A 25,354-nucleotide genomic window follows, 5' to 3' on the forward strand; every position below is an offset into this window, starting at 1 on the left:
CCATTCATTTTCTTCACTCTGATCGCCATTTACCTGTCCGCCTTTCCTCACTGACAGTCCAGATGATGAGGAAGATGGTGTGATAAAAGGATAATTTAATAAGAAATTTGCTGTTCCACCTGTCAGAGAGTTGTTTTGATGATCTGTGCCTGCTTATTTACATGGGGCTTTAAACTTTAAAATCATACATAGCCTAACGGATGACGTTTTTCTTCACAGAGTTGTGGCTCTAAATTCCCATAAGTCCGAAAAAAAGAAGAAACGTTTTAAAGATTCTCTTTCTCTAGCTGCCATGATACGAAAATTTCAGAAAGAGAAGGATGCATTAAAGAAGGAGCCTAACCCCAAAGTCCCAGTGAACTTAACGACGTCCTCTCTGCATAAACCCCCCTCCAATGCTGTAGCATTGGGAAATGACGTCACGGACCTAAATCTGAACAGTGCTGATCCGGACCTCCCCATTTTTGTTGGCACAAATGAAAATGAACTGTTTCAGGAAGCTGAAAATGCCCTAGAGATGCTAGATGATTTCGACTTTGACAGATTACTGGATGCTGCTTCTGATGGTAGCCCCCTCTCTGAGTCAGGGGGAGAGAATGGAAACACCACCCAGCCAACCTATGCCTCTCAGGTTATGCCCAAGGTGGTGCCTACACTCCCAGAGGGTCTACCGGTCCTTCTTGAAAAACGCATTGAAGACCTCCGTGTAGTAAGTGTGATAATCCCCTTGTTTCTTATTCGCTACATAAACTTAACAATAAATGCTTTTTATAAGACAAAAATAATAACCCACAATCCCAGCACCCATATAAACAATTTATAATTTTCTATATTTCCTTTTAGGTGTTGGCTGTATGCATAGGCCTTTGATTTTAAGTAGAAATATGTATAACTATAATTACAGCATCATATGGGTGATCTATTATTTTATTTCATCTTATAAATTTTTTAAAAGATTCATTTACTTTGGAAAGACGATGTTCGCAGAAGTGAGTGTGGCGGGAAGGGGCAGAGGAAGAGGGAGAGAATCCTCAAGCAGACTCCCCACTGAGCGAGGAGCCTGAAGCGGGTCTTGATCCCAGTACATGTAAACGACTGAGCTACCCAGGTGTCCCTCATCTTATAAATATTTTTCAGCAGAGATTTCATAAATACAATTTTTGTTGTAAAAACAGTCATGTAAAGACAATAAAGGGACGGTAGGAGCAAATAATAACATTACAAAAGTATACCTGAACTTGGTCCAAACTATATTGACATCTAGCTATTTTATAATTGATTTTCCAGCTAATCAGCACGTTTAGTAATCATGCATTGTGTTCCCATTAGGAGAAACTTGAGAGCTGAGCTTTAGTATGTCACGTTAGATACCTCTCTAGATTGACTTGGATTCATAGTCTTTGATTAACTAGCTGCAAATCCAGATAAATGTCATCACACTTATCCATTTAATCTCAGGGAAATAGTATTTTCACTTAAAATAACATGCCAACGGGCGTCTGGGTGGCTCAGTTGGTTAAGTGTCTGTGTTCAGCTCAGGTCATGATCCCAGGGTCCTGGGATCAAGCCCCACATCAGGCTCCCTGCTCAGCAGGGAGTCTGCTTCTCCATTTCCCTCTGCCCCTCCCCCCACTCGTGCTCACATACCCTCTCAAATAAATAAAATCTTAAAAAAAAAATAACATGCCAAACCTAGTTTAAAGTGCCCTTTTCTTTCTTTCTTTCTTTTTTTTTTTTAAAGATTTTATTTATTTATTTGAAAGAGACAGCGAGAGAGGGAGAACACAAGCAAGGTGAGTGTGAGAGGGAGAAGCAGGCTTCCCGTCCGAGCAGGGAGCCCGGCGCGGGGCTCGATCTCAGGACCCTGGATCATGACCTGAGCCAAAGGCAGACGCTTAATCGACTGAGCCACCCAGGCGCCCCTAAAATGTCCTTCTTGATTACTTTAGCGTGCTTATTTGAACCCATGCCGTATTTTAGTCCTCAATTTTTTCCTTGACTGCAAAAGTAAAATGCACAATGCAAAATGTGTTATACGTAGGGAAAGACTCCCCCATAATCTGACATTCCCCACACCCAGCAGAGACAACCAATATTAAATTATTTATTTTTCTGGATTTTAATCCATGCATTTGCAAGTGTTATTATAAAAAATAATTAATGGGATGGTAATGTATGGACTATTCAGTTTGCTTCTTTCTCCTGGGATTATAGTAACCCAATTTAAGTCGTGTTTTAAAATTTACTAATCATCTTTATATTGTATTTATTTCTCATAACTTTTCCTAAAATTTAAATATCTGATTACAGGAGTATTCGGTTTATCTAATTTTTCTAGTAACTGGTCCACAGATTTTATTTAGCAGTTCTATTATTTTTTCCATTTTTTATTTTTTAGTATTTCTTCTAAAGTTGTGACTCAATTTTAGTTCCCCTGTATTTTTACTTATTTTAATGTACTTCATTAGTCCAGGATTTAGAGAAGTCTGTTAAAATATCTCATTGCCAATATTTCTTAGGTTATGAATTGTGTTTAACATCATTTTTGCTTTATTGCCTTGCTCTATTGTTTGACCCATAATATTCTTGATGGCTAGATCTTTGTGATGATTATGATTTGAAGGTGACTTTTGGTGCTATTATTACCTTGAGTTTAGTTTTGTCTGACTTACTGTAGACTCCTTTCTCTTTATTTTTACGTGGTGCAGCTTTTCTCATCATTTATCTTCAACCTCTTAGATTTTCTTTATTTTAGCTCTTTCTTACAGACAGCATGTAATTTCTTTATTGACCTCATCTGAGTCTTTTCTCTTTTAACAAATGATTTTATCTTTCTACAGTTGTTATATAATTGATCTTTGTCATTTTCTTTTTTATCCTGTTCTATTACTCTTTTGTTTTCATTGTTTTGCTATTTTCTGTGCTTATTTTTTGAAAAGTATACTGTAGTTTTGGTAATATGTGGGTTTTTTATTTAATCTTCTCAGCTACTCTGTGTAGGAAATAAAGGTATTATTTCCTTTTTATGGTTAAGAAACTTGAGCTAGGTTAAATAGCTTGGTCAGGTCCACGCAGCTAGTAAGTGGTGGAGCCACACTTACAGCCACAAGGGTTCACCTGACTCCAAAGCATGTGCTTTTTGCTATTCCATATTTCCTATCCCTAAAACCTTTAGTTTCTTCTAGGTCTTAAAAAGTGTTAGTGATGTGATCCACATTTTGCAAGATATTATTAATAATAATAGCTCTTGGGGTGCCTGGGTGGCTCAGATTGTTAAGCTCTGCCTTTGGATCAGCTCACTATCTCCAGGTCCTGGGATCCAGCCCCATGTCAGACTCTCAGCTCAGCAGGGAGTCTGCTTCTCCCTCTCCCTCTCCCGCTGCTTGTGTTCTCTCTGTTTCTCTCTCTCTCAAATGAATAAATACAATCTTTAAAAATATAAAGTAAAAATAATAGCTCTTGTTTACTTAGCAGAAACCTTTACTCTGTATTGAGTGCAGTGCTGCTGTGTCTCACATAGCATTTATCATTTAGGAGACAGCACCCTGATTGGGTACTTTACCTACTGTGAGTCTAATCCTCCAACAATCAAGTGAGGTAGGTAGTATTCTTCCATTTAATAGATGAAGAAACTAAGGTTCAAATTTGCCCATGGCCACATAATTTTTAAGTGGCTGAGCCATGATTCAAAGTCAGTATTTAAAGGCAGGACCGTGGAGCTCCATAGTAGGCGCTCTGTCTGCTGTGGTATATGCCCTTCATTTTCACTTAATAAACAAAATTGGATAGTAATGAGTGTGTTATAATCTTGTAAAAGCTTTTGTCATATCTTATATACTCAAAACTATTCCTCTCCCAGTAATAGCCCTGCCAGGGTTCATACAGGTGCTCCCTAACTCCTTAGTAGGAAATCATCAATAAGAAGTTTTTATTTCACTTACTGGTATCTCGGACTTCTCTATATGTTTTCTTTGAAATGTGAGATGGTATTTTTTCTTTAGGAGGTGAGAACTCATCCTTGGCTTAAATGCTTATGTCTGTGTGATAAGGAATCGCTTCTCGTGGCTCTTTTCTTACTTTGTAATATTCTTCCACTGTTCAACCTGTTGACTGTTTTTTATTTTCTTTCTTGAAGTTTAGTTTTCCTTATGTCTTTCATATATTTCCACCCCCTACACAAACCCAGTTTTCGTTCTTTCTAAGAGGTACTGAGGCACGTCTTAGAAATTTTCTTCTATTTATTGTATGTAAAGTTGTCAAATAACTTGGTAGGCTGATAGAATCAGCATATGGCTTGCTCAGATTATTAGATCAGGCTTCTTGATGTTTTATATCTCATGGACCTCAACTACATCGTTTGTGATTTTCCCAGTAGATTTTGCTTATGGTAGGGTGTGCTGGTATACTTGGTTTCTGGTCTCCTGGTTGAGATGACAAACGTAATGATGAAATTAAGCTCATTGCATTAATTTTTGCTTAATCCCTTGATAATAACCTTGCCTACTTTTTTTTGTTGTTAGTAATTAGGTGGAGCCTGTGGTAAGCCAGGTATCTTTGTACAGGGTGGCAGTGTTGCACAGTTGAAGTCAGAAAGCTTGTGGTCTGCGTCCTGGATCCACCACTTACTACTAGGGATTTGGGAGCATGTCATGTAACCTCTGACAGATTTAGTTTCCTTATTTGTATAATGGGAGCTGTCATACCAATGTCATTGGCTGTCATGAGGATTAAACATGGTAATGAGTATAACATGTAGAATATCAGACAGATATTTTGTAGACAGGCAGTAGAAATTGAGATATCTGCTTGTTATCTTAGAGATCACAGCAATAATTAATAAACCCATGGATAGTCAACGTACACAAGATACCCAAAGCACTAAAAAGTCTTGTATGTATAATTTTGTTAATTTAGCAGGATTAAGAAAAATTAAATACAGAGATAATAGGAAACAATGATATATATGCTAAAATTGTTTCAACACTCTGTAATTCCCTACTCATGCCAGGTACTAAGCTGGGTATAGAGGATATAAAGTGAAGTAAATCACAGTAGCCCCAACCTCAGGAAGCTTATTCTTTAGTAAATAGATATGGAAACAATGTGTTTATTGAAAGCGATGTTGACAGGGTGCCTGGGTAGCTCAGTCCTTTAAAGGTCTGCCTTGGGCTCAGGTCATGATCCTAGGGTGTCAGGATCGAGCCCGGGCTCTGTTCGGCAGGGAGCCTGCTTCTCCCTTTCCCTCTGCCTGCTTGTGTGTGCACGTCCTCTCTGTCAATATAATAAAATTAAAATCTTTAAAAGATAAAAAAGAAAGAAAGCAATATTGACAATCTTATGTTTCTCTAGGCTGCCAAACTTTTTGATGAAGAAGGAAGGAAAAAATTCTTTACACAGGATATGAATAATATTCTTCTGGAGTAAGTAATTCTCTTCTTTAATTAAAAAATCTAAAAAGTTATTTAAACTTTAAGAACTCATTTAAACATAGTTCGTTACAACTTTACAGGTTGAATATTATTTTAGATTTAAATGTATTTTTTTGTCACTTTATATGAAAATGTCTTTCTGGAACAGCTCTGAGTATTCATATTAAATTTGGTATAATTTTCCTTCTATTTTCATTCAGATTTGGGAAAAATAATTCCACTGGTATCTAGCAAGGTTAATTATAATTCATACAAACATTTATAGCCAAATGGAAAGTATGGTTTAATGAAGAAATTCTGGTTGTGAGGTGGGAGAGAGGCAGTGTGAAGAAGGCGAAAAGAAGAAGGGGAGGCTGAAGGCTGAGATGGGATACAGATTGTATTTAAATTAGTGACAAGTTTTTACTCTTAGCTGAAGTTTGATACTAAGGAAGCTGCAGGTTCTAAGATTGTGATCTAGTAAACTGTCCTTGTAAACCTGTTGGCTTGTAAATTTTGACCATTGGTTTTAGAAGTGAAATGTATATTTGGCTGCAAGCAGAAGTGGGTAAAAAAGCAATCCTGGAGAAAGCAGCAGATTTTACTCCTTTCACACGAAAATAATGTGTGCCTGCTCTTGGTGGTTCGGTAGTATTATATACAAAGAAACAAGCAGTGTTTCCAATACTGTGTGTGAGTCCTGTCTTTTAAATATATATTGGGAGGTAGTTTCTCATAAGATACAAAGGATGATGGATTGGTTTGCTTCGATAACTATTCTTTTTTTGTTTTTTTTCCCCTTGATAACTGTTCTAGTTAAGTGCAGTCTCTCTTTCTCCGGAGTACTTAAAAAATCTTTTTGGTCCCCTGTGGACCCATGAAACATGTGAACTAATATGCTACTGGTATGGGGACGGCGGAATTTCTTGTTCCTATTCTTTATTTTTTGCCAGGGATTTTCAGGTTGGTTCTGTCTGCCTGGAAGCGAGGCAAATGCTTCCTGCCTGCTTCAGCTCTTTTTACACCCCAGATTCAATAAACAGTGTAACCATTACTCATCAGAGCTGTCCCAGATTCCCTAATCAGGAATCTGCCTGGCTGCTTTTTCTTTCTAGTCCAGAGCCCTAAGTTTACTGGATCAGGTCCTTTTCCTATGACTGAGACAGTGCTTTTTTATTTTACTCTTCTGTAAAGAGGGACTGGCTTTTTCTCCCCTGAGAGAAAGAAAGGACCATCCTTGGGACATAACATCTCAGATGAGCAGAATATCAGCATTCCATTAACAGGCTTCTCTCTTTTTTTTTTGTTTTTGTTTTTAAGCCTTTTTTTTTTTTTTTAAGTGATCTCTACACCCAGCATGGGGGTCAAACTCATGACCCCGAAATCCAGAGTCACGTGTTCTACTGACTGAGCTGGCCAGTTCCTCTCCCCACTTTTAAAAAAAATGTTTTTATTTTTAAATGCATTTATTTAAAAGTAGGCCCCATTCCCAATGTGAGGCTTGGACTCACGACCCTGAAATCAAGAGTTGCGTGCTCCTCCAGCTGAGCCAGCTAGGCACCCTCCCCCCACCGACAGACTTTCCTTAATCCTCCCTATGTCTACTTTAAATCCTCTAGTTTTGTTGGAGCCCGTCTATTTTTTTATTTCACAGAGTGTGCTTCCAGTTCTATAAAGTCGTAGTGTTCAGAGTTTAATTTTTTCCATTTTAATCACTTATTTATGCCCCTGGCCTCTGTTTCTACTTTCCTAAACAAACATCCCTTGTTTCTCTGGACTGAGTTAATCTAAGGGCACATGGTACATGATTATTTTTGGTAGTAAATTCCTATGAAATTATCCAGGTGTATTGGCTCTGCCTCACCACTGCTTCCTTATGCTGGGCAGAAAGAAGTCGTGAGTTTGTTGGAATAGGAACACTTTTTCTTTTTGCTTAATTGAATTTGACTTGGATCAGCAAAAAAACAACTTGCCAGCTTGATCTCTTCCCGTTTCCTCCTTTCCCTCAGGCATACATTGCTAACAAAGTCTTGATACCCTTTGCCTGTGATCCCAATCCAACCTGAGTTGTGTTCAGCAAATGCTCTAAAGTTGTTTAGGGACAGGAGGGATTTACATCCCTCTTGTGTATTATCAGTCAACACATCAACAGGCTTTTGAATTCTTGCTATAAAATAAGAGTTATTTTGGGTTTTGTGCTTGGCTTACTGCTCCCTGAGTCTTTCTTCACTTACTAGTTTTCAGTGGTTCTGTTATGTGGACAGTATTGGTAAGATATCTGGAATACTTGAGGAAAAATTCAGGAAATTAAGTAGATTCCAGAATTCACTTGGACTTAGTCATTTTTCTTTTACTAGTGTTTTCAAACTGATTGAATGAGATGTATATTCTGGGTTTTTTTGTGTTTTTTTTTTTTTAAGATTTTGTGTATTTGAGAGACAGGGCATGAGTGCAGGGGGAGGGACAGAGGGAGAGGGTCAAGCAGACTTCTCACTGAGCAGGGATCCCAACGTGGAGCACTAGCCCAGGATCCTGAGATCATGACGTGAGCTGAAGGCAGACACTTAATCAGTTGAACTACCCAGGCGCCCCTATATTCTGTTTTTTAAAAAGAGGGAGAAAGGTGCCTGGTTGGCTCAGTGGGTAGAGCGTGTGACTCTTGATCTCGGGGTCATGAGTTCAAGCCCCACATTGGGTGTAGAGCTTACTTTAAAAAAATAATAAATAAAATAAAAAGAGGTAGTTGATGGTATAGGAAGATATGTCATATATCAACTGTGGGGAAATGACTTGTTTCTAGAATTCTGTGAAAATACAGGTAAGACTAAGTATTCCTGAGCCAGAAGAATCTTGTTTATAAAGTTGACCATTGCTTCAGCGAGGGATTCCTATGTTGTGTTTCTTGGAGGCTGCTTCAGAGGCAAATGAGAGCCTTGTAAAGATAGGGATATAATAGTGGGTTTCAAGCTTATTTACTCACAAAACCCGGTGTTTGTCCTCTAATGCATTATCAGCAGATGGTCCCAGTATATTTTTATCCATTTAGAACCTGTAGTGATTGCATGTTCATAATTTATTATCAGAGGTTTGAGAGCCACCCATTGTAATTTTCATGCACGGATATCTGCTCTGGGGATAGACTTCACTTGGAGAAGCAAAAGAACCTGGTGGATAGAAGGAGGCAGGCTCAGGGAACGTTTGTTGCTTTAGGGGGAAGCTTTATTTCTCTGTAATGTGAAAATAACTGAAATTCAAACTTTTCATTACCATGTGTTTTAGGTACTTCTTAGGCCTTAGAAGATTGGAATTCTTAGGGAAAAAAATGTGTGAGGGATGTGTGCTTAAAATATACTGCTCTCAGGTAGGAATTTGTATATATTTGTGATAGACTGATATGATCCTTAACCTTTAGGGTTAAGACGTTTCTCTAATTTTTACTTAGTATTGGCTTAGGAGCAGGGAGTCAGCTCTTTGTGTTTTTGAATTTCCTCCCTCTTTGGAAACCACTGATTATTAGAAGTATGTCACGGAGTCACTCTATTCTTACTTGGAATCTCTTACTACTTAGCATTTCTATTTTATTTTCAGCCTCAACCAATCTTTAATAACAGGGCAAGCCTAGAAAGCCTCCTACCCAGAGTCTATAGACTTTTAATAAAGATCCACACATAATATTATTTAACCAGATGTTTATACACAAAACTCATGACAATAGTGATTGTTTCCCATATGATCCTCTCTGCATTTGACCTTCTGGTTCTTATAGATTCTAAACATTTCTCCATTTATATACATGTCTGACTTCTCTAATACCAAGAATTTTTATTGCCAGTGCTAAGAGCATAGTTTTCTACATTTTGTTGTTTCTGAAATTGCCGTGTATCTTATAAGTGAGATATATATTTGATATGGGAGGGTTTCTTTTCTTCCCCAAAAGCTGTTAATTGAATCTTTGGCTTCATCTTATATTTGTGAAAATTATTTATTAAATCTGTCTGCACCTTCTTCTATAATAGAATGTGATGATTTGAACGTAGTTTGTTGCCAAGAGCCCCAGTTTGGTCTTGGCCTTCTAATTAACATCTGTTCCTATCCTTCTACAATAGCAGCTGCCAGATAGAGTGTCTTCCATCTTGGAAGAAACCTCAGTTATTTATTAGTAGACTTGTCTGGCTGAGAATATGGCGGCTGTTAAAACTCTTTTCCTTTTTTTTTTTTTTTAATAACTAGTAAGTTAAATACCTATTTAACAATTTATTTTTGGTCTAAAAAACTAATTTACAAATGGAAACAGGAACTGAAGAATTGGAATAGTTTGTGCAATGAAGGCACAATAAGGGAGACAAAGATGGATGAAACAGTCTGTATGTGTAGCCAGAAGGGCTTCACCTCTTCCAAATCTGCAATTTTTTCAAACACCTCTGAGGAAAAAATATTCTATACTCACCAAAACTATGTAACTCTCTAGCTTAGCAATTGCATTGGGGGAGAAAGGATATGAATATCTCTGAGGAAATGAGCTTTTGGTTAATAATAGAGTTCCTGTGCTTTACCCAAAAATGTAGACTTTGCCCCTGTTCATCAAAAAATTATTCACCAGTTTATTTATGGTTATATAAATTCTCTCTATATTTTCTCCTTGACAAATACTGTCTAGGAAATCATGGAAAGATAAAACGAGAGAGGAGTCACTGCCTTTGCCTCCTTGGTTGTGTTGGTGCCTAAAAGAAATTCTATACTATTTAATTGTTGTTGTTTTTGTTCAGCATTGAGTTACAGCTACAGGAACTAGGCCCTGTCATTCGTAGTGGTGTCTACTCCCATCTTGAAGCTTTTGTGCCATGCAATAAAGAAACACTGGTAAAACGTCTAAAGAAGTTACATCTCAATGTACAGGTAAGACTAGGAGTGATAATACCCATATCTGAGGCCCTATCACCTGTAAAGATACTGGTTTCTATTTGGGGCTTTTGCATATTAGTTGCTTTGTAGTCTTATTATATGTATAGGAGTTATCAAAGGCACATTGGATCTCTTCAAAAAAACTTACTTTTCAACAGCTGGTAAGTCTAGATGAGAATGTTTTCTAAGGCATAGATTCCTCGATTGGTAAATTAACTTCAGTTCCACAGCTGACACAGCTTTGCCCTCAAAAAATATCTGAAGATTTATAACTCAGTTTTTTTATTACTGAAGTGGATCTATGCAGATAGGTTCACACCTACGTTACACAAACCATTGGAAAGAATCACAGGATTACTTGTAAACTTAGAGATTTTTTGGTGTAATCATCCATATTTTGTTCGATTCTCCTCCCCTACAACCCCACTAAGTAATTATCCAAGTTTGAATGCTTCCATTGGTCAGAAACATATTTCATTGTAATATCAGAAAATTCTTCCATGCACTGAGACAAATCCAGGTGCTTTCCACCCCATTGGTCCTAATTCTGCCTTTGAGTCCATTCATAAATCTAATCATTTGTCACCTTCACAGCTTTCAGAAATGTTTTTGAAAGTCTGTACTATGTCCCCTTCTTCACTTCATGTAATATGGTTTTTAGTACCTTCACTGTCCTGATTACTCTTCCCTTAATGATTTATTTGATTATATATTTTTAAAATATTTATAACTTGCAAGTAATGAAAAAGGACTTAAGTGCTGTTTAAGACAAAAGAGGATATATATTTTTTCTATTAATAAAGGTATTTCATGGAATTAAAAATATTGCCAGGAAGGGATGGGAACTGATAATTTGGTTTAACTCTTGTTTCTTTCTACCCATCTCCCCATGTCTCATTTTTATCCTTTTATGTGCATCTGAAAATAAGATTACTTTATTCTCAAGGTTTTATATTATGGAAAAGACACACACACAGACTGACTTAGCCCTCTCATCCCAATCTAAGTTCTTGGGTCAAAAAATCTGATTATACTATCTTGGGTCAACCAAGATTTTTCTGGCCAGAGGTTGGGGGTCACACAGCATAACATGGCTGTCCAAGGCCCCCCATGGCTCTAATGGGGAATGAATGTGGTGCCCTGGACCACTAGTTATGTGATCTGAGAGACATAGAATTATTTATTGTAGGTATTATACTTCTGTTAATAAAACAGTTCTGACTCTTGGTTTTGGCTTATTTAGGGATCAGGGTTGTGAGATTGAGCCCTTTGTTGGGCTCTGCACTGGGCATGGAACCTGCTTGAGATTCTCTTTCTCCCTTTCCCTCTGCCTCTCCCCAACTCCCCACATGTGTGCATGCACACACACTTTCTTTCTCTCAAAAAAAAATTTTTTTTTGAATTGAGAATTTTTTCTAAATAAAATTTACATGAGGTTACAGATTTTGTGTCTGTGCCTGAGGGCTCCTTCAGACATTGACAGTTGGAGCTTACCACCATACATTCAGATGACAGAAATGGGTACCAGTAAAAAAAGGATCTAGAGGCAGGAGAACCAACTTTTTATACATTATAAGATATTTTCTAAGGAACATTTCAGATTTGATGTTTGAAGTTATTTAATATCCCTGTATGCTATAGAAGAAAATGTTTATCTTAGCCCTTGCTTTTCTTTGTATGGTTTTATCATGTACACTTTTAATCCCTAAATACTATATTGTTTGATTTGCACTCTTGAGCTTTGTATAAATGGAGTCATACTGTCTCCATACTTTTCTTCTGCAGCTTGCTTTTTTACACTGAACATTATGTACCTCAGATTTATCTATGTCTTTGCATGTTGTGAGCTCCATTTTTGGAGTACGTTTGCTGTATAGTGTGTATGGTGTTCCATTCTATAAATATATCCCAATTAATTTATTCATTTTACTGTTGATGGATATTTGGGTTTTTCCCAGACAGTCTCAGCTACATAATTAAGAAGTGATCATATATGAACCATGATATTTAGATGTTCACATTTCCTTAATGGAATTTTTATAGCAGACACTGTCATATGTATAGTAATATTTATTAATTGGTATGTATGAAAATAGTAAGAGTCTTCCATTTTCCTCTTTCTCTTTGGCCTTGACTTTGCATTTTTACTTGCAGCATAAGTCACAATTAGTAACAATAAAGGAAAGAGTAGGATGCCAACATCCTGTTGGTAGTCACCCAGACCAAATCCTACGTTCCAGTGTTGAAAAGCAGTATCTCCTCTTGTGGTACTGGTTCCCCATCATAATGGGGATCAATCAGTAGTAGTCTGCACAGTGTAGATTTTCTTCTTTATTTAATCTTAAAGTGTCCATATAATTTGTTGGCCAGGGCGTTTTTAAGAATGTAAAGGAATACATTGTGTGTCAGTTAAACTCAAATAAAAAATTTTTTTTTCTTTTTTAAATGTAAGGAACACTATTAATTATGCTGGGGTAACAAGCAAAAACTGGGATTCTCGTTGGCTGCCTAGGAAGTATGGTCATCCTACTTTTATATCCAGTGTGTATTATGAAAAGTCAGTGTGGTAGAAGAAATGTCCACATCTAAATATGTTTTACATTTTAAAAATATATGTTTACATTTCAGATCCATAATCAGTGTCTTTTATGGATCTGCTTTAATTTTTGTAAATGTGTTTTAAAAAACTTTTAGTATATTTTTTCCTCAGGACGATCGTTTAAGAGAACCTCTGCAAAAACTGAAACTGGCTGTTAGTAACGTGATGCCTGAACAGCTATTTAAATACCAGGAGGACTGCCAAGCTCGTAGTCAAGCTAAGTGTGCCAAGTATGTACCTCTTCTATTTGGACCGGCTTTTGCATTTGAGAAATATTTTTAGCCCTTAAGGATTGGTCTTATGTTGTAGACGTTATCACCAAGTAAAAATCTGCGTATACCACTGAAATGGTATAGTCGAGTATTTTCTAAATGACACAACATTCAATTGCTTTGGTGTCAAAAGCATAAGGTCTCTTGATTTAATGTATGGCTGTGATCAAAGCGAGAGCTGGCACTGGTCAGACCTTTCACACGTCAACCAATTTGACTGACTGAAGTTGGACACACATATTTTCTGAACTGAAAGATAAGTATTCATAGCCTTATGTTACAGTTTGAAGATCTTATTTACCAAACCAATTTATAGCGCATTTCAAAGTGTTATGTATAAAGGTAGAATTCCCATTTACTTTCCCTTTTGAGTTAACATTCAGTCAAGCAACTTAACAAGTGTCTCTGGAGCATATCATAGGCACTGTTGGGTTAAAACTCTGCTTCATGGGGCACCTGGGTGGCTCAGTCAGTTAAGGTACTGCCTTTGGCTCAGGTCATGATCCCAGGGTCCTGGGATCAAGTCTCGGGTTGGGCCCCTTGCTCAGCGGGGAGGCTACTTCTCCCCCTGTCTGCTCTGCCTGCTGCTCCCCCTGCTTGTGTGCACATGCTCTCTCTCTTTCTCTGACAAATAAATAAAATCTTTAAAAAACAAACAAACAAAAAAAAACCTCTGCTTCATGAAATCTTTTTCATTTTTAGGTTGCAAACAGATGAAGAACGAGAAAAAAATGGATCCGAGGAAGATGATGATGAGAAACCAGGGAAACGTGTCATAGGACCAAGAAAGAAATTCCACTGGAATGACACCATCAGGTAAAATTTAACCAAAGGCTTCACTTTTAACCAAATAGATAATGCAGAACTAAGGTTTCTAATAAAAAGAATATACAGTAAATGGAAGAGTAGATTGGAAGCAACCAAAGATTAGTGTGTAGGAAAAATTCATTCAAAGGAAGATTGATTTGATCCTGATATTCTTAGAGTGCTCTCACTTTTATTTTCATATCCTACTTTTTATAAGCTGATCTTCTAATAAATGTAAGTCATACTGGTTTCAGAAGGTGAAGTACTCCATATACTTGTGTAATCAGTCATCTTTTTTACCAGTGTTTCTGTACCCTAAGTAGAGAGTTTGGTCTGTAGGACTATCCCTTTCAGTCTTTGGTGCCTAGATGAAAGGTATCAAAGGAAATTGTTTCATATTGGGGATTTGGCTGCCATGCAATGAGTGATGTGTGTTAGAAATGATTTATCTTCATGTCATCTTCTGAATTCTTGAGATAATCTTTATTATTGCTGTCAGATTTGTGTGCTTTTAAAAAAATCTGTTTCAAGCTTAATTTTCCACAATTTTGCAGTCAGATTTATATATAAATATATATTTTTAATCTGTTTAGAACTTTGTTATGTAACCTTGTTGAGATCAAATTGGGATGCTATGAGTTAGAGCCAAATAAAAGCCAGTCCGCTGAGGATTATCTTAAATCCTTTATGGAGACAGAGGTGAAACCATTGTGGCCTAAGGGCTGGATGCAGGCAAGGTAAGAAATATGACATCCTAGATTTTACTTTACTTTCTTACTATTGCTCTAATTAAAGATACATATATATACACACACACACCTATGGCGTTCATTTTGCTAAGAACCTAGTCATCTCAGATGATCTCTGCCTTGAAAACTTCAAGCACTTAAAAGACAAAGCAGTTAGTCACGTGGACATGGAGATACACAGATACACATAAAGGGTGTTTTTTGTTTTGGTTTGGTTTTTTTTTTGCCAACCAGTTTTTCTGTTTTGCATCTGGATTTGCTCATAGAGAAATGGGAGGAGGAGAAGATGATTGTGAACTTTGGGAGGGGAGCTTCACATGGGTATCATGAAGATAAGGAACTGAATACAAAAGAGTGTAGAAAAAGAGATCCCAACCCTAGGTTCTGTTGAAAATAGTCAATGTAGAGTGGTATCTCAAAAATTAAGAGTAGCCCAGTTTAAAGTTTAAAGAGTTAAGAATGTTAAAATTAATAGACTTGGCTATCTCTGTCATCCTAAAGCGTTCCGTCTTAAATCAACAAAACATCTGTTGATCTGTTAAAGATTTAAATAAATAAATGTGCTGTAAAACTCCCCATAAAATAGATTATCGAATTTACTCTGTGCCATACTAACTTTCATTTGATAAATAAGCAAGTAATAGACTGTTGAAAACCATGCAACTAAAACGAGAAAGTGGCTGTCATTATCTGTCACACAAAAATAATCATGTCTTTTTAACTTTTGCAGAATGCTTTTTAAGGAAAGCCGGAGTGTACATAATCATCTTACTTCTGCTCCGTGAGTAAAACAGACTCTAGATTTCTTCATTTATTTTTGTTCACATTATGTGCTTTAGTAAACAAAAGTGCTATTTATTAAATGCTAGGTGAAATAGTACTTAAACATACATTTAGACAATCTCCCATTTTACTACTGCCTTTTAAAAAAAAAATCATTTTTACTGTTTGTGTAGAACTGGGAACACATTTATCTGTTAAATAGTTCTCAGGCCAGTCTCCAAAAACCTGAATGTGTGCCGGCCTGAGATTTGGTAGTCAGGAGCCATGTCAGATGGTTTCCTTTGTCCCTGGGCCTTCTTCCCTCCAGTTCTTTGGTATCCTTTTTCTTTCCCTCTTAATGACCATCAGTGTAGCTAACCTATAGCCTTGTGCATTCCAAGATGGTTTTGTATACATACCTACCCTGCCTTGTCTTACAGAGCGTTTTATTCCACAAAATTAACCTATTCTTCATTTCCTTCCCTTCTCTTCAAAATGGGGTATTCCTTAGTGATGTGATTACTAAAAAAAGGTCTCTTAACCTGATGGGCAGTAGTAAAAAGCTGGGGTTTTTGTGGTTATATTTTTTGGGTGAATACTAGTTGACTTCAAGAATTTCATTTTCACCTACAACTTAGGGCTATTTCTCTGTAGCACAGAAGTATAGTAATAGTTAATAAAATATTAATTAGCAAGTTACTGAGAATTTATGGTTCACTGTAATTCAGTATTCTTAGAGGTCTGGTTAACAACTGGGTAGCCTTACAAAACTCTCCGTCTTCTTGTATACAGATATAATGGAAATTTTTACAACTCTTAGGAAGGACACTTTGTTAGTATACTGTCAGAGTTGCATTGAGCTGGTTGTGGTTTTCAGTTCTTGCTTTCTTGCCCTTCTTGTTTATTGCTGGTGGTTTAGTTACCCTGGGACAGGCGATACATATGTATTGGTACCAATAATATTTCTGGCCTTTAATTTCCCCACAGTTATAAAATCACATATGTGTTACAATTCAGGTATAAATAATTCCTTTAAACCTAAAGTAGATGTTCACATAGGGAAGAGGCTTGCCAGGTTTTTTCTTTTTTTAGTAGCTTTATGACTAACTTGTGTTTTGTATCAGAAAGTGGAATCTGTGGGATATGTGGGCCTGGACATCTTTTGCCCCAGTGGTTTTTATCAAAAAAATTTTGAAAATGACTGTTGCCTTAATGAAGTTGTAGATTGACAGTTTTAATCAAGATATTTGTTAATTTAATGGATGACATTTCAACTGAGTGAAGTAGAAATACTCACTGTGAAGTATTTTGGCTTGTTAACCCTTTAATTATTCAACAGACATTTGAGAACTTTCTCTTATTATGGAACCCATAAGATTTTTTTAGTCTTCCAACTTTTTCACACTGGTTCCAAAAGGTCTCAAGATTCCATAGTATTTTTCTTGCCTTTTTTCCTGTCATTTTGACATTTTTATTTGAATTTTTATATTAAAATAGATTTTTTTTAAAACAAGGATTTGTTTTGTTTTTAAAAGGATATCTCATTTACAACTTGTTGGCAATGGTTCTCAAATTATGGTTTGAGCTGAAAGTTTCTTGAGGCTCTGTTTTCTTATAAATAATTATAAATTCTTAGCAGTTCTTTGAAGTGAGTCTCCTTAGGCAGCTTTGTTACCCTATCTTGAGGTTTTTTGTTTTTTTTTAATTTTGAGTATTTACATTTAATTTTTTAAAAACTTTTATCTACAGTTGATATTTCGCTAATGGTTTGGCCTTTCTTCCTATTGATCGAAATTGGAGGAAATATTACTGTATATTCACATATAAACTGAGCACTTACATATAGTTCCTTCCTTCATGGAGTTTTCCAAATAGCGTAAAAAGTTACTTACCCATGTAATGACAAGATTATGTTATAATTTCCTAATGGCAACCTAACTGCTACTGAAATGTTCTCCTTTAATGTCTTTTGTCTTAGGGCAAAGAAAAAGGTGATTCCTGCACCTAAACCCAAAGTGAAGGTAAATATTGAACCAAATCTTTAATTAGTCATAATTGGGGAATGTCGAAATACATTCTTAAGTTGCAAAGGATATATTTATTTGGCATAGGTGGATAGGTACCATACTTTTAAGAAGAGTGTTTTTAAACTTTGTAAAAATCCTAGAACCAATGTATTTCAAAGAATTAAATTGTAAGATTTAACCTAATATAAGAAGTATTCTGTAAAATGGAACAAATATCCTTTAAAACATAGTTGAGATTGAGAAATCCCTAAGGCCCAGAACAAAGAAGCAGCTGCCAGAGTGTTAGTCTGTCACTGAAACTTTGGTTGCCTTTTGGTGCATTTGCTGATTTTCATCCATCACTTTATGGTTATTTTTTTAATTTCTTCTCAGACCACAGCATATAGGGGTTTCTTAGCCTTAAATAGGTTAGGAATTAGACTGAAACTCTGTATAAACCTGGGACTTTCAAAGGATAACATCTTTAGTAAAAGAAAGGACTAGAAAAGAAATTCACTCAGCAGCAGAAAGATTAAGAAACTTGGGTGTCTTGACCTGAGTTCTAGATTAGGGGAAGGAAGTCCTTCCTGGGAATTTTCCCTGGTTTAGGAGTTTAATTTACACTGCCTATAAGATCTGGGAAATCCTTAAGCTTTGAAATTAACTTAAAGGTATTAGATTAGTTATTAACCCAGGGCAAATGGCAAATCAAATTCTTTCTGGAATAATGCAGTTTTATCCCAGGCCCCAAAGGCTTACCACACATATACTGTATCAAACATAAGCTTAAAAATGTGAAAACACAGGGGCGCCTGGGTGGCACAGCGGTTAAGCGTCTGCCTTCGGCTCAGGGCGTGATCCTGGTGTTATGGGATCGAGCCCCACATCAGGCTCTTCGGCTATGAGCCTGCTTCTTCCTCTCCCACTCCCCCTGCTTGTGTTCCCTCTCTCGCTGGCTGTCTCTATCTCTGTCAAATAAATAAATAAAATCTTTTAAAAAAAAAATGTGAAAACACAGAATACGTAAGGAAATAAGTTACTGTAAGTGAGAGTCAGCAGAAACATCTGACAGAATTAGGTCCCTGAGAAGGGCAAGTGATGGATTTATTGGGTTTAGAACATAAAAAGGAATTCAACTTGTTTAATATTTAAAGAAGGAGAAGAAGGGATAAAAAATACTAAAATAGGGGCACCTGGGTGGCACAGCAGTTAAGCGTCTGCCTTCGGCTCAGGGCGTGATCCTGGTGTTATGGGATCGAGCCCCACATCACATCAGGCTCCTCTACTATGAGCCTGCTTCTTTCTCTCCCACCTGCTTGTGTTCCCTCTCTCGCTGGCTGTCTCTATCTCTGTTGAATAAATAAATAAAATCTTTAAAAAAAAAATACCAAAATAGACAAAGCAGAGTTGAAAAAAAACACGTGTAACCTATAGAAGTGAAAATTGTAATTACTTGAAAGTAAAATTGTAAAGAAAGCCCACACCCTTTAGGTTTTAGACTTTCCCCATAGCCTTCATCTCTTTGAAGAGATGAGTATCTCAGTTTAAGAGATTATGGCCAGAAGGTCAGTATTTGTTACTCTGTGGCCTTCTTAACTTTCAGTATTAGAGGCTCTTTGAATACAGGGTAAATAGTCCTCTTTTTCTTACCTACCTCATTTGTCTTCTAATCCAGATATTGAGCCAGTATTTCATCACATCTGTTGAGTTCATGTTTTGCTTTGACACTTTATTTTTAAACTCCTAATACTTGCCATAAAGTGTTGGTTAAATTTTGATACATTTATTCAAGCATATGATTAAATTTATCAGAATTCTAATAATGACAAGGATGGTATAGGGGAATTACCTATTTTGTTTGTGTCTTTGTGATTAAGTTACTGTTTCCTTTTCCCCAAATGGAAAAACTATATTGCTGATTTGTGTTTTTCCTACCCTACCGCCCCTGAACTACCTAGTTATAAAGGTAATATAAGGAAGTACAGTAGAAAATGCAAATACAGAAAAGTAAGAAGGAGAAAAGTAAAAGTATCCAGGAAAAAAAGCTCTTCCTTTCTGGTACACACCCACCATCCCTTCTTCTGGATCTCTGTCCTTACCACCCCTCCTTCAATCCATCCAAACAGCTGTTCATTTATTCATATTGAAATAACATTTTATAAATGGGATGACCTGCATTTTAGACTCAAATATATACCCTGGACAATTATCTCTGCTAGTATAAATTTATATAGTACTCTGATGGGTGGATTTAACATTCTTCTAGAAGAAAAAAATAATTTAGGGGCACCTGGCTGGCTCAGTCAGAAGAGGATATGATTCTTGATCTCAGGGTTGTGAGTTTAAGCCCCACATTGGGCCTAGAACTTTAAATAAATAAATAAATAGGTAAGTAAGTAAACAGTAAATAAAAAATGAAACCAGTCTATTCTTTAAAAAAAAAAAAAGTTGCTTTAAAAAGCAGTTTTATATTGCTAATGCTACCATTATTATTCCAATACATTCCCCCACCCTCAGTTTCTATACCTTTTTTTTAATAAAAATGGTATTTTCACTAATCATGCCAAAGCAAACGTGTCTCATATGTATTACCCATTCATCTTAACAGACAATTTTGACCTTAATGCAATTAAACTACAGAATTTTGAGAGGCAGTAGAGTTTTCAATCAGGGCATTTAGAATAACAGCTTAGAAAAATTGCTGCGGGAGTTAAACAGCCTTCTTAACAGCTTCTTTACTGTAATACCTTAGAAGGTGATGGTAAAGACATTTCCTCTCCATTCTTTCCCCACTATGGTGAAGGTAAGTGCTGTGGTTGTAAATGATGTGTAATTCAAGACTTTGGGTTTAGGTTTATTTGGGTTTGTTTATAAGAAACTAATCAAAAAAACTTGGAAGTGCTTTTTATGTAATAGTTTAAGTTCTTCTTAATCTTAAAAATGACATGAGTCAAATACTTTGTATTTCCGTTTTAAGGGAAACAGCTTTTTTTTTAAAAAAAGATATTTATTTGTTTGTTTATTTGAGAGAGAGCACACACGATGGAGGGGAGGGGCAGAGAGAGGGAGAGCTCTGTTCTGAGCTCGGAGCCCTGAGATCAGGACCTGAGCCAAAACCAAGAGTGGGAAGCCCAACCGATACATTAGTCCCAGGCACCCTGAAACAGTTACTTTTTAATTCTTTCCCTTTCTGAATATTTTAAATTGTGTTCTAATTCTTTTTTCTCTCCCTTGAATTTTAAGAAACAATTTATTTTATTTTTTTAAGATTTTTATTTATTTATTTGACAGAGATAGAGACAGCCAGCGAGAGAGGGAACACAAGCAGGGGGAGTGGGAGAGGAAGAAGCAGGCTCATATCAGAGGAGCCTGATGTGGGGCTCGATCCCATAACGCCAGGATCACGCCCTGAGCCGAAGGCAGACGCTTATCCGCTATGCCACCCAGGCGCCCCTATTTTATTTTATTTTTTTAAAGATTTTATTTATTTATTCGACAGATAGAGACAGCCAGCGAGAGGGAACACAAGCAGGGGGAGTGGGAGAGGAAGAAGCAGGCTCATAGCAGAGGAGCCTGACGTGGGGCTCGATCCCATAACACTGGGATCATGCCCTGAGCCGAAGGCAGACGCTTAACCACTGTGCCACCCAGGCGCCCCAAGAAACAATTTTTTTAAAGGCAGAATTCTCTTAAGTATTCAGAATTTTAATTCCCATAACCTTGTTTTCCTAGTGTATAGTACCTTGCTCATAGTAGACATTTAGTAAATATTTGTTGAATAAATTACAAATGACCATAATGAATAGAAGACATAATTTAAGTATGCTTGGATTGAATCCCAGTTTGATGTACCACTTTCTCTATGTACTGGCTATGGGTGGCTACAGGACAGGGCACACAGAGGCAGAAATACAAGGGAGCAGAAAGTGAGGGTCAGTATCCTAGCAAACCATACTACAGAAGAAGGGTGGAGTCTTAGGATAAAGGCAAAATTTCTCCTACGTACAGGGAGAATAAAAAGAGAATAGTCCCTGAACAGATGGATTTGGAATAGTATCTGAAGATCTGATGCAGGTGGGTGGGTGAGGGAGGGTTTCACCAATAATGCGACTAGTAAATGAATGTTCCTTTGGCTTGCTCTTAAGTCTTCTTAGAAGAGCTTTACTAAGGTATGGCAGCTGTGTGCAATGTATCAGATGCTTTGGCTTCTGAGGACAGTTCAGTCAAGAGCTCTATCTTCAGAACTATTTTGGTTTTTTCAGTCTAAAGATTTCCAGTAGAATTTTAAACATTGTGAGAAATTCTTAGTCCTTTAAAAACTAATACTCAGTAATTGTTTATTAATCCTTTAATTTGTTCCAATATAATGCTGTTTATGCTAGGAGTATAGTCCGAAAAAGGACCAGAAAACCCCTGTATCCTTGGTGGCTTCAGTTGGTGGTCCCTCGACGAGCTCTAGCACATCTGCCGTGGCCTCGACCAGCTCTAGCTCTACACCAGCCCAGGAGACCATCTGCCTCGACGACTCACTAGACGAAGACCTTTCTTTCCATCCACCGGCACTGGATCTTGTTTCTGAAGCTTTAGCTGTTATCAACAATGGGAACAAGGGCCCTCCAGCCGGCTCGCGGATAAGCATGCCAACTGCAAAACCTCGTCCAGGACTGAGAGAAGAAAAATTAGCAAGTATCATGAGTAAGTTGCCCCTGGCTGCTCCTAAAAAACTAGATTCTGCTCAGACTGCACATTCATCAAGTCTTATTGCTGGTCACACAGGGCCAGTACCAAAGAAACCCCAGGATTTAGCTCATACTGGCATCTCTTCAGGCCTTATTGCTGGTTCTTCAATTCAGAACCCTAAAGTTTCCTTGGAACCTTTGCCAGCCAGGCTGCTTCAACAAGGACTACAGAGGTCGAGTCAGATTCATGCTTCTTCCTCTTCACAGACCCATGTGTCCTCTTCTTCCCAAGCCCAAGTTGCTGCCTCCTCTCATACTCTGGGAACACCAGAGGCCCAGGATGCTTCTTCGTTAACACAAGTAACAAAGGTGCACCAGCATTCAGCTGTCCAACAAAACTATGTGTCTCCGTTACAAGCAACCATTAGTAAATCACAGACCAACCCAGTGGTGAAATTAAGTAATAATCCCCAACTTGCCTGTTCATCCCCGCTTATTAAGACTTCAGATAAGCCAGTTATGTACCGCCTTCCCTTATCTACTCCCTCACCTGGAAATGGTTCTCAAGGGTCCCACCCCCTGGTTTCTAGGACAGTACCTAGCACCACTACCTCCAGTAACTATTTAGCCAAGGCTATGGTGTCACAGATGTCCACGCAGGGTTTCAAATCTCCCTTCTCAATGGCTGCATCCCCCAAACTTGCCGCATCTCCAAAACCTGCCACGTCTCCTAAACCCTTGCCCTCACCTAAGCCTTCTGCCTCACCTAAGCCCTCTCTGTCAGCTAAGCCTTCAGTATCAACTAAACTTATTTCTAAATCCAACCCCACTCCCAAGCCTCCTGTAACCCCAAGCTCTTCCAGTCCAAATGCACTAGTAGCCCAGAGTAGCCACTCCAGCGGTAACAACCCAGTCCATAAACAGCCCAGTGGGATAAACCTCAGCCGACAGTCGCCTACCTTGAATTTGCTGCCCTCTAACCGCACTTCCGGCCTTCCATCCACAAAAAATCTTCAGGCCCCTTCAAAGCTCACAAATTCCTCATCCACTGGAACTGTTGGGAAGAATAGCTTGAGTGGAATTGCAGTGAATGTACCTGCCAGCAGAGGTAGCAACCTAAACTCAAGCGGAGCGAATAGGACTAGTCTCTCTGGGGGAACAGGAAGTGGAACACAGGGTGCTACTAAACCGTTGTCTACTCCACATAGACCATCCACTGCCTCAGGGTCTTCAGTGGTAACAGCCAGTGTGCAGGTATGTATGTTATATACGTTCATGGGATAAAGTGTAAGATTGTATGGTCTTTCCTGTGAGTCCGTTTAATAACCACGTATATAGGTGGTTCATAATAGCTTATTACAGCTTATGGCCAAGAGATGTCCCTGATGTTGATATCACAGTGATTGGGATACTTGGTGGATGACATTTTTGTTGGGATGTGAATTTTTTTTGTTTTTTTTACGGTAAAGTAGCACATACGAACTTTTGCAGTTTTTGAAAAACACATAATGCATATTTAAAATGATATGTTGTCAAAGTCCAGAACAAAGCAGTAACTTAAGAGTGTAACATACCTTCACTTGTCTCCTTTCTCCCTCTCTCTAGTCCCCTTTCTCCTGCCAACTTTTTGATTTTTTTTTATTTAATCAAGATTATACATTCATGGGTTTTTTTTCCTTTAGCCATTTGTCTTTTCAAATAAAATTTTTATTTTGCATGAATTTTGTAGTTACTCATATATAATCTCTATGTTATATTACTGTTGATAATCCTTTTATACCACCATTTCCCCATTCGTGAGTTTTTAATTTAAATTTATCTCAAAGTTAGTGGGAGTGCCTCACTCAGGGAGTCTTTTCAAGACGACTAACACAAAACCTATTTTGCTTTAGCTCTGGCATACCAGATAGTTTCTGTGATGTCGCATTTAAAGTATATAGACTTCTTGGGTCACTAACTGTCTTCCTCCCAATGTTATAAATACTGTTCCGCTGACCTTTGCTTAGTATTGAGGATTACAGGAAAGTCTGAGGCCATTCCAATATTTTGTTCCCTTGTTTGTGTTTTCTCTGCCTAAATGCTAGTAAGATTTTCTCTTTTTCCTTGAAATTGAAGTATTCTCAGATTATGGCTAGGTTTTATCTATAAGTTTATACCTGGTAGCTTTTTCAGCTCAAGAATATTTTGTTCTGTGATGCATTTCATTATCATTTCTGATCCATTTGGCCTGGGTTTGTTGAGAACTCTTTATCGCTCATATTTCATCTCTCTCCTTTCCGTGTCATCTTCTCTGTCATTGTATACATCTTTCTGCCATTCCTTGTATTCTGAGACTTGTCAGATTCGTCCTTCACATAACCAGTTTGATTTAAGATTGTTCTTCCCTGTCCCCCATTCCAAAAAGTAATACGTATTCACTGTAGGCAAATACACAAAAAAGAAAAATCCCCCATCATCCCACCGCTGTTTATATTTTCCTGGTACTTTTTTGGATTCTTGTCAAGAAAATGGGTTTCACATAATACGCTGCTTCATAACAAGCTTTTAAAAAATAGGTAAATTTTATGATGTGTTAGTTCTTAGGTTCCTAAGTGTTTTTTGAAAACATGACTTTTGTTGATTTGTGGAATTCTGTTGTCTCAGAAAGTATTCTTTTTACTGCTTCCTATTGACGTGGAATAGGAACATCTAATGAAAGAATTTTTACCTTGTGTTTGTAGATATTTTCTGCTCTTCAGTACAAGCTAAGCATTGGTATTCATAAGCACATGAAACCCAGATCATCAGTCTGCCATTACTGTAGGCTTAGTAATGGATTCATTTCTTCCAGAATTCTAATATAAAACAAGATTCAATTAACTGATACTTTACTAGTTGAAATCTAGGACTCACTGATGTTTTATCTGTTTAATTTTACTTTTATCAGAAATAAAATGAAAAAACCCCCCACTGATTAGGGATTGTATGTTAAAATTTAAGTTATAACTAAGGTCTGGGAGTCAGTTCACATTCCTCTTTGTATTACCTTTATTAAAATGTTGACTGTGTTTGACATAAATCTTCAATTTGCGTGAAGGAGAGAATTATAACAGAAATGCCAGTTCCCTGCCACGTGGGTCCTCCTTCCTAGTATTAATTATTTTTAATTCTCATAGCTTTTTCTGTGTTTT

The 25,354-nt window shown here is 37.3% G+C and overlaps 1 protein-coding gene and 1 long non-coding RNA gene across 7 annotated transcripts in view; one reads left to right on the plus strand and one right to left on the minus strand.

The window, feature by feature from the left end:
• The window catches only part of UBN2 (ubinuclein 2), a 76,858-nt gene that overhangs the window by 33,668 nt on the left and 17,836 nt on the right, over positions 1–25,354 (plus strand). For 5 of the 6 annotated variants that reach the window (XM_034637843.1, XM_011218288.3, XM_034637838.1 and 2 more), the window contains 9 exons: positions 220–709; positions 5,350–5,420; positions 10,175–10,304; positions 13,021–13,139; positions 13,884–13,997; positions 14,582–14,725; positions 15,468–15,518; positions 17,478–17,520; positions 21,888–23,438. In XM_034637843.1, coding sequence (XP_034493734.1) covers positions 220–709; positions 5,350–5,420; positions 10,175–10,304; positions 13,021–13,139; positions 13,884–13,997; positions 14,582–14,725; positions 15,468–15,518; positions 17,478–17,520; positions 21,888–23,438 — 2,713 coding nt within the window. The remainder of the gene's footprint in view (positions 1–219; positions 710–5,349; positions 5,421–10,174; positions 10,305–13,020; positions 13,140–13,883; positions 13,998–14,581; positions 14,726–15,467; positions 15,519–17,477; positions 17,521–21,887; positions 23,439–25,354) is intronic. The other variant, XM_034637844.1, reaches the window with a different exon arrangement.
• LOC117795112 overlaps positions 22,042–25,354 on the minus strand; it is a 37,385-nt gene continuing 34,072 nt past the window's right edge. Inside the window, exons 4-5 of the long non-coding RNA XR_004618938.1 lie at positions 23,144–23,238; positions 22,042–22,169 (exon numbers count right to left, since the gene is read on the minus strand). This is a non-coding gene — a long non-coding RNA (uncharacterized LOC117795112). The remainder of the gene's footprint in view (positions 22,170–23,143; positions 23,239–25,354) is intronic.

Source organism: Ailuropoda melanoleuca, chromosome 1 (assembly GCF_002007445.2).
Source record: "Ailuropoda melanoleuca isolate Jingjing chromosome 1, ASM200744v2, whole genome shotgun sequence".
Taxonomy (NCBI): Eukaryota; Metazoa; Chordata; class Mammalia; order Carnivora; family Ursidae; genus Ailuropoda; species Ailuropoda melanoleuca.